The following is a 12,815-nucleotide window of genomic DNA, read 5'->3' on the forward strand; positions in this document are numbered from 1 at the left end:
TTTTTTCTGCGACTTTTTTTTTTTACTAGGATGAATAGTGCGCTCTGATATGCCATTGTAATATTAATTCAAAATAAAACTGGAAAAAAGTACTATGATTATATCTTAAAGTTTCTTTTTGTTTTATTGTATTCTTTAAAACCCTTCTAGACCACACTGTTGAAGCCCTCAGCGATCCTCCAGGTACTCAGCTGGCTAATAGGGGCACTTTATTTTCGAAGACCAGATTTTTCTGAAACTCCGCTTTAAATTCTATTGTCTTTATGGTCTCGCCCAGACTTAGCCACGTCCGTTCAGTGAGCTTGTTGTCCCAACGTTGTTATAATATTTTTTTTTCGTGTCTCTTTATCCTTTAGAAAATTCTGGTGTAAATCTCAACAATGTTATAGTTGTTGTTTGTTCTCCTTTTTAACACTGACCAGCACAATCCCATCAACTTTTGATTCTGTCATATACTAGGAGAAAGTATTGAACTTTCCAGGCAACGCTTCTGGTTGGCTGCTGTACGAATCTGATGCCATTACACATGTTGGGAGCATCATAGCCTCCAATGACTGCCCGTTCCTTACAACCTTTCCCACTTGAAGCTTTTTTCTCTGTTCAACTTTGGTCTCGCGCTCTGATGCTGTGGTCGTGTGATTGAAGATTGATAGCCCATAGCTGTATGATAGTTTAGCATCTATTTGTAGGACCATGACAGGACACTGAGGTGTCGCTAACAGTAAAAGTTTCTAACAGTAATGTCCTGTTATTAGTCTGCGGGATCTAATTGGGCTTTGCTTCTTGTCCTCAGTAGGACGTGAAGGCTGGTAACTCTTCAGTGAAACATTGAAAATTCTCTCTCTCTCTCTCCTCACACAATATCTCCCTTCCCTTCCATTTTCTCCCCCCCCCCTTTCTATCATTCTCTCTCTCGTGAATTTGTGTGACTGGATGTATTCTGTCCCTCCAATGATGATGCTGTACTTGCAGCACGATGCCCCCCGGGAAACAAATGTGTTCTCAATATTTTGTTTGTTTTGTCGTTATCGTCTGCCACTTGACTTGTTTTGGGCTTGCCAGGATTTTTTTCTTTGCTTCCTTTTCAACTAGATTTAGTGGCAGGTTGGCCAAAATATTTTATTTTGGATTATATTATCTCCTTGCGCGACTCTTGCGATGCACTAATACAAGTGCTAAATGCAGATCTATGGTGTAAATTTGGGTCAGTGACATACGAACATTCGAAATTCAAGTTCAATTTTAATAGAGCTCTTAACTCTATAGGATCGCATTTCGTTACCAATGACAGTAATTAAGAGAATTATTTTGTGCATTGACTTGAAACACATACTTTTATGATTACCATTTGTATTGTTGAGAAAGGGAAAGAACTCACTTCTTCTCTCACTTTTGTTTCTCTCCCTTTGTTAATTAATGTTGATACTGAATACACAAAACTTTCCTTTGTTTTTTGCTTTAGTTCTACTTCTAGTTCAGTTCTGTACTGATTGGACAATAGTTAAGACTCTTGAATTGTTTCTGTCCAGGGGCAATACTCAAGGCCATGTCACAAGGGACCATAACATCGGCAGACTTTGGCCAGAGAGGGACACAACTCAAGCTGACTCTGTTGATAGACAACGCTCAGAAAGTTGTTTTCAAACCAGCCTGGTGAGTTTGTAGTGCGAGTCAACTAGCTAGGGGAGACTACTCAGGGAGCAAGAGTCTCAGGAGAATAGAAACAGAATGAATATTGCTGTCATACATGTAGAGCATTGGTTCTCAAACTTTTGTGGCCCACAGACCCCTTTATATCGTCCATAAAATTGCCCACTGGCCCTTTAGTGAAAAAGCTACATAATATGTATTATATATAACTTTGTGGGGACTATTTGGATAGGAATGTGAAATCACGTGGCCCTAAGTGGAGATGTTGGACCAAATAACTACTTATTTGAATGGTTTTTTGTTGTTTTTTTTTGGAGAGAGAGGATTGGTGAATATGGATGTTAGTTTGGTACCTCGTCGCTGCTAGGTGATTGTGATTGCACCGGGTCAGGGTCAGCAGTTCAGGTCCTCATCTGTGCTTATTTTTCGCCATATTTTCTTCACCTTCTGTTCTTCGTAACCTTGCCACTCAGTACTGCTATTATTATAGGTTACATGTCAAACAACATTTTCTTTAAGGAGTGTTTATTGAGATTATAACTTTTGTGTAAAATCAAAATGTAAAAAATTTAATGAAAGTGGATAAGGTTGATGGGATTTTATGAGTCTACGTATGCCCAGCTCAATGAGTACACATTTCTAGTCAGTTTCTTTTATTTGACAGGAAATCAGCCAACAACTTCTTTATAATGAGCCATAAAGCAGGATTTAGATTCAGAATATTTTGTGTAACCAGAATTTGTGATCTCCTTGTTCAAACATTTGTTTAAGTTTCTTGTTGTTTTTTTGTGTGGATATTTCAATGCTCCTTCATTAGTTTGGATTGATCTATGATTGGGATCTGAGTTTGTCCATGTGCAAAAGAGTTCAATATCCAGTCGAAAATATCCACGTGAAGAATGTTTTCAAATCTTTGGTTTAGGTCATCATATGTAATAGACATTTTAAACAGAAGTGACGGGTTAGTTTATTATTATTTAAACCATCTGATCGGATGATCTGGCTTTTAGCGAAGAAGTTATTTTTAATTGTAATTTTTGTTGTCTCTGTGACTCCTAGGGGTCGGCAGACAACTGTTTGAGAAACACTGATGTAGAGATATAGCAGATCATGATCAGACTTTAAAACAGCTATAGTCATAGAGCTAATATGTATAAACTATTTGTACATTATTCTATCAGGTCATAGACTATGGCAGGCCATTGTCAATGCTGACTAAATATTTAGATAGACTGTACTTGACAATACAGTGCCCACAGCGTAACAGATTGCATTGCAAATGATATCTCCTCTCTTTTGTTATTACTTCCATAGTGCATGACTGCTGCTATAGGAGACAGATTCATGATTCATTGGCTTGTTAATGAAATATCACAGCAGTGAAATGGTTTTCTCCCTTTAGTAAAAGTTTACCACTTGTGTATGTTTCCCTGAATAGAAGCAAATATATATATATATATGAGCCAGCATTCCAATAAAAACATGGATACATATAAAACATTAACTTTATACCGACATAGCTGTTCATTAAATTTACCTGTACCTCAATATAAACATTAAATCTGATTTAAGTGCATATAATACGTTGTCATATCAATTAATATATGTGAAATCAGTGTCGGAGCAGGTACCCGGATTTAAAAATATTTTGTTAGGCAATACCCCCTCCTCCTCCCCCCCTCCCTCTGTATATGGAGCAAAAGATATTCCAGTCCATGTGGTTTTAAATTGGCTTTTACAAAAGTGCAAAGTGTCTTCCCCAAGGGCTCATGTGGGCCACATTTGGGAATGAGCCACTAGCTGTTTCACTAGAGATCTTGACTCTATAGGATCGCATTTCGTTACCAATGGCAGTAATTAAGAGAATTTATGTGTGCATTGACTTGAAACACATACTTTTATGATTACCTTTTGTATTGTTGAGAAAGGGAAAGAACTCACTTCTTCTCTCACTTTTGTTTCTCTCCCTTTGTTAATTAATGTTGATACTGAATACACAAAACTTTCCTTTGCTTTTTGCTTTAGTTCTACTTCTAGTTCAGTTCTGTATTGATTGGACAATTGTTAAGACTCTTGAATTGTTTCTATCCAGGGGCAATCTGTGGGCCCCCTTAATGGTTGTGGGCCCTGGTTCATAGATCCCGTTCCCAGATGCATAATGAGAGCAGCTTCTGTGAAATCTAAGTTGTATCAAATCTAGAAGTACACTTTGCCTTTGTTGCCAACTCTTACAGCTGCTAGTGTAGTTTGACGGACATTATTAATCTATTGGCCTATTGTTTATGTGTGTGTGTGTGTCATTAAACATACATGTATTTATGGGGTTTTTTTTTATTTGAAATTTGTTAGACATTAATCTACAAGTCCCTAAGTGACCTGTTGCTCTACGTATTGAGGGTTCATTGCACTGTTGTGGAATCCGTATCATCTGGTTCCATAGAGGGAAGACATAGTGATAGGGGATCTGGACTCTGACCAAGTCAACTTTGTATTGGGGGGAAGGGGGTCAGGGTGGTTGACCTGTAATCTAGGTCACCTTTGTTATGTTCTAAATGTAAACCTTGTTGTTCATCTGGAGTTGTTGAACTTTATACTAATGGGTCTTAATCTGTGTCTGTGAGTGGATCATTATTTTGTATCAGATGCTGATCACAGATGTGTCAAAAATGATGTCCTTCATAGTTTTCTAATAGATAAGTTCACTTTCTAATTCATTAAGCTTCACTAAGGGGGTGCCAAATGCACTGGGTGACATCCATCAGTGGGTCAAACCCAAGAGGTGAACAAAATTGTTTTTGTTTTGTGCCAAAGCAAACTAATTTTTTTTAAAGAAGTCATTGTAGCTAGATGAGTATGTTGTGGCTGAGTGGTAAAGTGCTTGGCTTTTAAATTAAGGGGTCTAAGGTTTGAATCTCAGGGAAGACATGGATTTTGAATTTCAGGATTTTTAGGACGCCACTGAATGCATCTAACTTCAATGGATACCTGATATTAGTTGGGGGAAAAGTAAAGGTGGTAGGTCGCCCTTGATAACCATCTGCCATAAAGCAGATGATCTTTATATCTGCCTTATAGAATGCTTATCAAGCTTTGAAAAGTGGAAAATGTAGGCGGCCTGACTTTTTTATATTAAAAAAAACAACTCATAGAGATACAGATGTATTTATTGTTTTATTGTTGCAGGTATCCCAGAGACTATGTTGTAACAGGTACACCCTACTCAGGGAGAGACAGACATAATGGAGAGATAGCTGCATTTTATTTGGGAAGGTCAGTCATTAACATCATTACTCTTTGGAGTAAACTGTGAACTTTGTTTAAGTTTTGCCATTTAAAAATGAATCATTTTTATTTTATTTATTGGGTTTATGTCCAACCAGCTTTGGTTTGGCTTTTCAGAACTTTAGAAGTGGCCTGGAAGGATTTATATCATATATCTATATTTATTGGAATTATTACAAAATTATGAAAAATAAGATATGGATATGGATGAGATATTTTACTATAATATTGGTACATAAGTTGAAGAAATTGATTTTTTTTAAGTTACTTTCAACAATAATTTTAATAATGAATCTTTGCTGCTTTTTTTTTTTTTTCTAAACATTTCAAGTAACCTATAAAAGAAAATCCAGAGAGTTTATTAAGAAAAACATAGTTATGCAAATCAATTGTAACCAGATGAAGTTGTATCAGTTTACCTTCAGGAATAAATAGTGCAAAAAAAGCAACTAAAACGCTTAAAGTATATGGTTCATCTTATGATAGTGGCAAATCTGATATAGCAATTTTAACTATAATTCCTTCTTCTAAATTAGACTTCTAAACTCTTACTTATATTAAAAGGGCAATTTGATGAGAATGTAGTAAAGTTATTTTTCTTATTAGGCTAAGTTCTATCTTTATAGTCACAAACAATCTTTGCCTTGATTCAAGTTTTGCATGCAGTTTGTTTTACCAAGAAGACTACAATTTACTTATTACATACTAAATACACTATCATCATAATTCCCTGTTTTCAGTTTGTTAGGTTTAAGACGGATACCTCTAGTCATTGGGCGCAGGATACACTTTGAGAAAGAGATTTTGCCTGTGTCCACCAGTAGGCTGATAACAACTTTCTTTGAAAAAGGTGAGAGATTTGTTATTCGTATCAGTCTCTAGAGTACATGATGGCTGACTGCATTTCCACTATCCAATCATAGAAGTGATAGTGAAATGCACCATACTTTTTTTTTAGTACTTCAAGAAAGTTTAGTTCTTTAAGTATATTTGATATTGATAAAAACATTTGAGTCATGACAGAGTCAAAATCAGTTTAAACAGTGATTATTGCTAGTCCATTTGAGTTTGTATTACTATAAAATAGGAACTCATTCAAAAGTAAACTTATGTCTTTTTATATCAACATTTACAGATATTTGATCATCAGTGCCTTTTATAGGTTGGGGGTTTGTTATTTGATTCTTTCCTGCTAGCCAGTGCAGAAGTGTCCAGGCTTTTTGACCATTTTTGTTTAGATCTAGTTGCTCACATGTTGTGGTCCACTTTTTTCTTTATTTTTGTTTTTATTTTTGTATCATATGGAATATAAATCAGACTGATGGTCATGGCCACATTCCTATATGCTTGTGAGTCTTGGACACTGACTGCAGAGCTAGAGAGGAGGAGCCTAGCAATGGAATTGAGGTGCTACAGAAGGATCCTAGGTATCACATTTAAAGATCACATCACAAAGAGATTAGAGACAGGGTTACTGCAGGGATTGGACCCAATGATGACTGCTAGCTATTGTAAAAAAAAAATGCAAAGCTAAAAATCTATGGCCATATTGCAAGGTCTTCAGGGTTTGCAAAAAAACTTCCTTCAGGGAACAGTACCTGGAAAAAAAGACGAGGCAGACAGAGAAAGCGATGGGAAAACAACATAAAAGAATGGATGGGCCAGCCATTGAAAGAGGTTCTAACTTAGGCAAAAGAAAGATAGAATTGGAGAAAGACGGACGACAAATCTTGCGTGGTGCCCCAACGGTCCAACAGACTAAGGGATAGGTAAAAAGAAAAATATGAAATATATTCTAACAGAGGTTTGGGCTAGGATGTAGTTTATCTTCAGAATCTAAAGGAACATGTAAAACAATTTTGCAAATATCTAGATTTATTTTGATTCCTTTGTTTCACCTAACTTTGCCCCTCTTCATTCTTTAAACTCAACTCAATTCCTTTGTTTCACCTAATTTTGCCCCTCTTCATCCTTTAAGCTCAACTCGATTCCTGTGTTTATTGTTGTATCAAATATCCTCTATCCTTAGATGGTGAGTCTTGCTTCTATGGTAGATGCCGTTACTGTATGGGACCTGAGGATGGTGTGTGCACAACCAATGGGGTAATAGAAGGGACAATTGTGCTTTGGATGCCATCGCAGTTCAAACTGACCCTTCACAAACACCCTTGGTCAAGGACCTACAGAGAAGGCGTTCAGGCAAAGTAAAGTCCTCACTATATTTTGTCTTTATGCAGTTCTTCATAGCAACACCTCAAGGAGGTTTCTAGTTATTTTCTTTCTTTTTTAACTTGAAAACAAAATTTTACATGATTGCTTATAAAAAAAAAAGTTCCCCTTTCAGACTTTGTGGTCTATTGGACAGATAATGTAAATGTCCTCTATTTCTGTGGCCTACGGTTAACGAGGGTGTCATCTGGCCAGCACAACAACCAACCGCCTTTACTTTTCCCCAACTAATGTCAGGTACCCATTAAAGCTGGGTGGACTCAGGGGCGCCCAAAGATCCCGAAATTAAAAATCCCAAGTCTTCACCAGGATTTGAATCCGGGAGCCCCGGTTTAGAAGCCAAGGGCTATACCGCTCAGCCACCACACCTCATTGCTTATGAAGAAGTGAAAATGTTTTGCTTTGTTTTTTAACATATTCTCTGACTCATAGTCGTCACTGTTAGACACATGGCTATAGTCTAAGAAACAGATTGTGTGGTTGTTGTGTAAGGCACATAAAATATCTTAAAAGATGGTTGATGACAGAGAAAAGGTTCAAACAGATCTTGAGCATTAAAAGGTTCACAGTATTTTTCAGATGTATTTTTGTGGTTAACTGTTTAGTTTCCAGTCACAATATTTCCAGATTGTATCAAATATATGTATATGTCCTAAGTAAATGTTAGTGTTTTGTTACTAGTTGTTAGAGAGTGTAGTTGGATCACACATGCCTTGATAAGTTTATTGAGTTTATGCAACTCCAATTTCTAGAGCGCATATATTAATTAATTTTGCCACCCAGCTGTCAGGTACCACTTATCATACAGTACTATGAAGAAATAAAAAAAAACTATTAATGTGACAAATGTAGTTTTTATTTAATAAGTATCTTTGTTTTCATTCTTAGCTAGTCCATATTTTGTTAGTTTTGTAAGACCTCATGGTCAGTTAGTCCTACATTTTATTCTGATTTCTAATTATTTGTCTACTACTTCACTGTTACACTAGCACTTTTTTTCTTTCTGTATCTTTGTTTCTCTCTATCTATTTATCTTACTATAGGCCAATGTTTTGTCATTATTTCATTATTGCTGGGGGGAAAAGGGGGGGGGGTTAATATAATGACATCACTATAATTTTAGCTGTCTATCCCTTGACCAGGTGGGAAACAGATGATCATTACTGTGATAAAGTGAAATCATCGCCATATTACAGCACTGGACACAGGCTCTTGGATATCATCGACACCTGTATATTTGATTACCTGATTGGCAATGCTGACCGTCACCACTATGAGACATTTGAGGGTTATGAAGACAGCATGCTTATCATGTTGGATAATGGCAAGAGGTGAGGTTCTCTTCTCTAAATATGCAGCATACATATTCTTGGAGTGGATTGATGACGTGGAAGCAGATCTGCATCAGCTTGGGGTTAGGGCGTGGAGACGAAAGGCCCAGGAGAGATCTGAATGGAAGGATGTGTTGAAGCAGGCCAGAGCCCTCCATGGGCTGTAACGCCACTGGGATGGATGGATGGATATTCATTGATTGTTTGTTAATACATTTTACCTAGACTACGCAATATTCTAATGTCACATCAACACATTATTTTTTAAACACATTTTGCCATAAATAAAACTCCATAAACAGTTCCTCTACAAATGGTAATAATCATTGATATTTTTTTTAAAGAACAACTGCTATTCAAAATATCTTTAAGATATCAATATATGTATATATATATATATATATATATATATATATATATATATATATATATATATATATATATATATATATATATATATATATATATATATACATAAAGAAGAATGCTATTTTAAAAATTGACCATTGAGTATTTGTATGTTTCAGTTTTGGTAACCCTGATATAGATGAATTCAGTATTCTAGCACCACTGTACCAATGTTGTCAGTAAGTAGCTGCTGTTTATACTCTACACTATATTAAAGTAAAAAGGTAAAGTTCCCCTTTCAGACCTTGCGATCTATGGGGCAGATGATGTTAAGGTCATCTGTTTCTTTGGCCAACAGTTAATGAGCACAGCATCATGGGGCCAGCACTATAGTCCTAGTACCCATTAGAGCTGGGAGGAGTAAGGGGCACCCTAAAAATCCAGAATTTCAAAATCCCAGTCTTCTGTGGGTGTCCACTTCCCCCTTAAGCTGGCTCAAAAGTGGATTTTCAGAAACTTAGGTGGATTAAATTGGAGGAAGAAATACATACAGCAAAAATGATCGCTTACCTCAAGTCAGTATAGAATTCCATCCTTTTTTTTACCTTTACCTATCCCTTAGTCTATTGGACCGTTGGGGCCCCAAGCAAGATTTGTCAACCGTCTTTCTCCATTCCTCCCTGTCTTTTGCCTTGTTTAAAACCTCTATCAATGGTAGGCCTGTCCATTCTTTTATGTTGTCCTCCCATCACTTTCTCTGTCTGCCTCTTCTTCTTTTTCCTGGTACTGTTCCCTGAAGGAAGGTTTTTGCGAGCCCTGTGGATCTTGTAATATGGCCATATATTTTAAGCTTGCGTTTCTTTACAAGTCAGTATAGAATTCCATCCTATAATAATATATTTGTTCTTTGAACAGGATCAGAGTCACTCTGTGGGAAAAGCTGTTGGCAATGAAAGATGGCATCCTAAGCCAAGTTCTAGCAGGGATTCTTTCTGTGGACCCCATTACCCCAATCCTGACCCAGAAACACCTGGATGCCTTGGACAGGCGGTTAAAAACAGTATTAGAACAAATCCATGCTTGTATAGCAGAAGTGGGCACACATGCCCTTGTGTTTGAGTCTTCCATTAGATAAGTCTGGTCTGTTGTTGATAGAAAATTATGATATTGTTGAATTTTGTTATATTCACTTTAATGCTAATAATCTTATATTGTTTTGAATCAATGTGTGAAACTCTTTTTTTTTTTACTCTTTCTCTCCGTAATTATTTACCACATTCTGGTGAAATCAACCCTGGTATCGTCAGTTAGGAGAGAAAGAGTTAAAGTATTTTATTATTTGTATTATTATAATTCTGAATGAGATAGTCTCACATGATTGTGACAAACATCTAACTAAATCTAGAAGGCAGCTTTCAAAGATGTGGTATTACCTGAGGTAAATATTTTAAACAAAAATTGTTGCAGCAAAACCAAACATTTAACTTGCTGGTAGATTTCGCTTACATTTTTTTTTTTTTTTTTTTTTCATTTCTGGCACTTTAAGACTAGAATAACAAAATTTTGAGAAATTGCTAGATATAAGACGATTGGTTGTGTTTCCACCACATGACATACTCAGTACTTACTAGAACAAAAAACAGATAAAGTTTTACCCTTCTAATAGATCCTTAAGTCTCACAGCAAAATTTGACATACTAAATATCTTAGGTAACAATAACTACTGGTGAAGGAGACGAATGATTTTCAAAAAAGTTTTTTTGTACTGTGTATTTGTCAGCTTGTTACAATAAGATGAAGTTACATTTCCTGCATCAGTAGAACAATGTTTTTATTTTCCAAATCGATGTTCTTTGTATGTTGCTGTTTTAAACTTAATGTATTGAAAATAGAATTCCTTCTAAATTATTGCATATTATTGAATGTCTTTTTTTTTTTCATGCACTCACATTAATCTGTTTCAATTAAAACTTGTTTGTATGCAACCATTTGTAATCTAATATTAGAGTCTTTACAAATGTCAAATATCACTATGAATCCTATCAATGATGTAACTGTGGCTGTGTGAATCTATGGGCGTTATCTGGTTCCCATGAAACCATTATGACTCATAGATAGTGGAAACATTGGAATGTTCTGCTGGATGCTATGAAATAAATTCTTCTTGCTAATATTTATCAATGAAGGTTTGACTTGCATTTTTATTCTATTTTTGTTCATCATATCAGTTAAAATTTTTATCATTTTCACCTCTAATTGTGTAAGAGAAGTGTGTATCTCAACATTAAAATTAATAGGGATGTATAATAGTTAAATGCAAAGACCCCTCAGCTGAGATACCCTGTGACCTGTGAATAGTTGTTTTCGTAACATGTGTGTCTCAAGCACTACATCCTGAGACAAAGAGTTGTGTTATTGATTTTACATTAATGCTGACACACCAGAGTCTTCAATTGTACATTTATTTCTTTAGTTATAAAAATGTTTATTGTTTCACATAGCAGAGAAGAAATATTGATAGATACTCTAAGTATGAAAAAAAAATTCAAGCAAAGCCACAATTTCCTCAGTCTTGTTTCTTTATTTCAATTGAATTCCTACAGTGTATAACTCATTATCTTCCTTAAAATGATGTGTTATTTAATTATCAAAATAGAAGATGTAGTTCCTTGAACTTTCCATTTCTATCACCTGTATGTCTAACTATTAGTTATTAGACTTCTATGACCAGTGAGTATTTCTTTTGCTGAGGGATTAATAGCAAAGAAAAACAACAGGAAGATTTCAACGCACATTTCTCTATCTATACTGAGTGGCTTTGGAAGCATTAGACTATTGTGTAATAGTGATTTTCCTTTGGTTTATAAGAAACTAGTCTTAAACATCTTATAGTAAATATTAATTTAACTTTATATGCATGTTCTGGTTGTTACTGGCAAGATTGTTTTCATGTTATAAAATATACATTTTAACATTACAATGGTATCCTTTGCGAAAAAAAATATTTTTTTTAATGGTTTTGATAGATTTGTTTTTGTTGTTTGGTTGGTTTTTGTTCTTTTGTTTATTTTCTTTTAGCGTTTCTGCTCGTTGACAAATGTAAAACTCTTTTCCCAATGACAGATCATCCTCTAGAGCAGCGGTTCTCAACCTTTTATGCTCGGCGAGCCCTTTTTTACAATCCCCCACTCTGCCGCGACCCCCCTCCCCGCACAAACACAGCAATAGATGAATAGTCAATAACAATCCATATTTTGAATCGTCTTAGGCGACCCCTGGCATAACGTCAATCGACCCCCCAAGGGGATTGTGATCCCCAGGTTGAGAACCCCTGCTATAGAGAGCAATTAAAAATTCTGGTAGAAATGTTTATAAAATTGATTATATCTCCACATTTAACCATTAGGATCAGTTTCTAATGGTGCTGAGTAGTAAGAACTCTTAATGTAAAATCTATTAGCAGGATAGCTTTCGTTATTATTAGGTCTTTCTAGTTCTTATGTCAATATCTATGTCAACAATCTAGTCAAATTTTATGCTAATAAATCTATCCAGTTCATCTGACACTAAGTCTAGTCAGCTCTTAGGAGCGCATAACATTTGGTTGGTAAGCCTAAAGAAGACAGGTTGTGATGACATACATTCTTGTCTGTTGTCCAGTTTTGATCATTTTCCCCCACAGGTGACTGTCCAACATAATTTGTTTTTTTCTAAAGTCCAGGATCATATTGTTGAACTTCTTTACAGTAGATCAAAATAAAAGCAAATTGTTTTTAAATCTTTAAAAAACTGAAAAGATTTGTGGCTCATTTAAAATATGGTTTTAGTTTCATAAATATGAGATCCATTTCTATTTTCTGTTCTTTTTTTCTATCTGGCCAGCTAGGTAATTATTCTTACTTGTCTGTTTCATCTTGGTCTTTGTTACTTAAGTACACAATGGGATTATATAGCCAGAATGCTGCAGATTTTTTT

At 35.5% G+C, this 12,815-nt stretch overlaps 1 protein-coding gene across 1 annotated transcript in view; it reads left to right on the top strand.

The window, feature by feature from the left end:
- The window catches only part of LOC106071030 (glycosaminoglycan xylosylkinase-like), a 31,860-nt gene extending 21,082 nt beyond the window's left edge, over positions 1–10,778 (top strand). The window contains exons 4-10 of the mRNA XM_056040282.1: positions 1,530–1,653; positions 4,834–4,920; positions 5,673–5,782; positions 6,962–7,136; positions 8,304–8,492; positions 9,020–9,079; positions 9,756–10,778. Coding sequence (XP_055896257.1) covers positions 1,530–1,653; positions 4,834–4,920; positions 5,673–5,782; positions 6,962–7,136; positions 8,304–8,492; positions 9,020–9,079; positions 9,756–9,975 — 965 coding nt within the window. The 3' untranslated portion in view covers positions 9,976–10,778. The remainder of the gene's footprint in view (positions 1–1,529; positions 1,654–4,833; positions 4,921–5,672; positions 5,783–6,961; positions 7,137–8,303; positions 8,493–9,019; positions 9,080–9,755) is intronic.
- The last annotated feature ends 2,037 nt before the right edge of the window (positions 10,779–12,815 follow it).

Source organism: Biomphalaria glabrata, chromosome 9 (genome assembly GCF_947242115.1).
Source record: "Biomphalaria glabrata chromosome 9, xgBioGlab47.1, whole genome shotgun sequence".
NCBI classification, from domain to species: domain Eukaryota; kingdom Metazoa; phylum Mollusca; class Gastropoda; family Planorbidae; genus Biomphalaria; species Biomphalaria glabrata.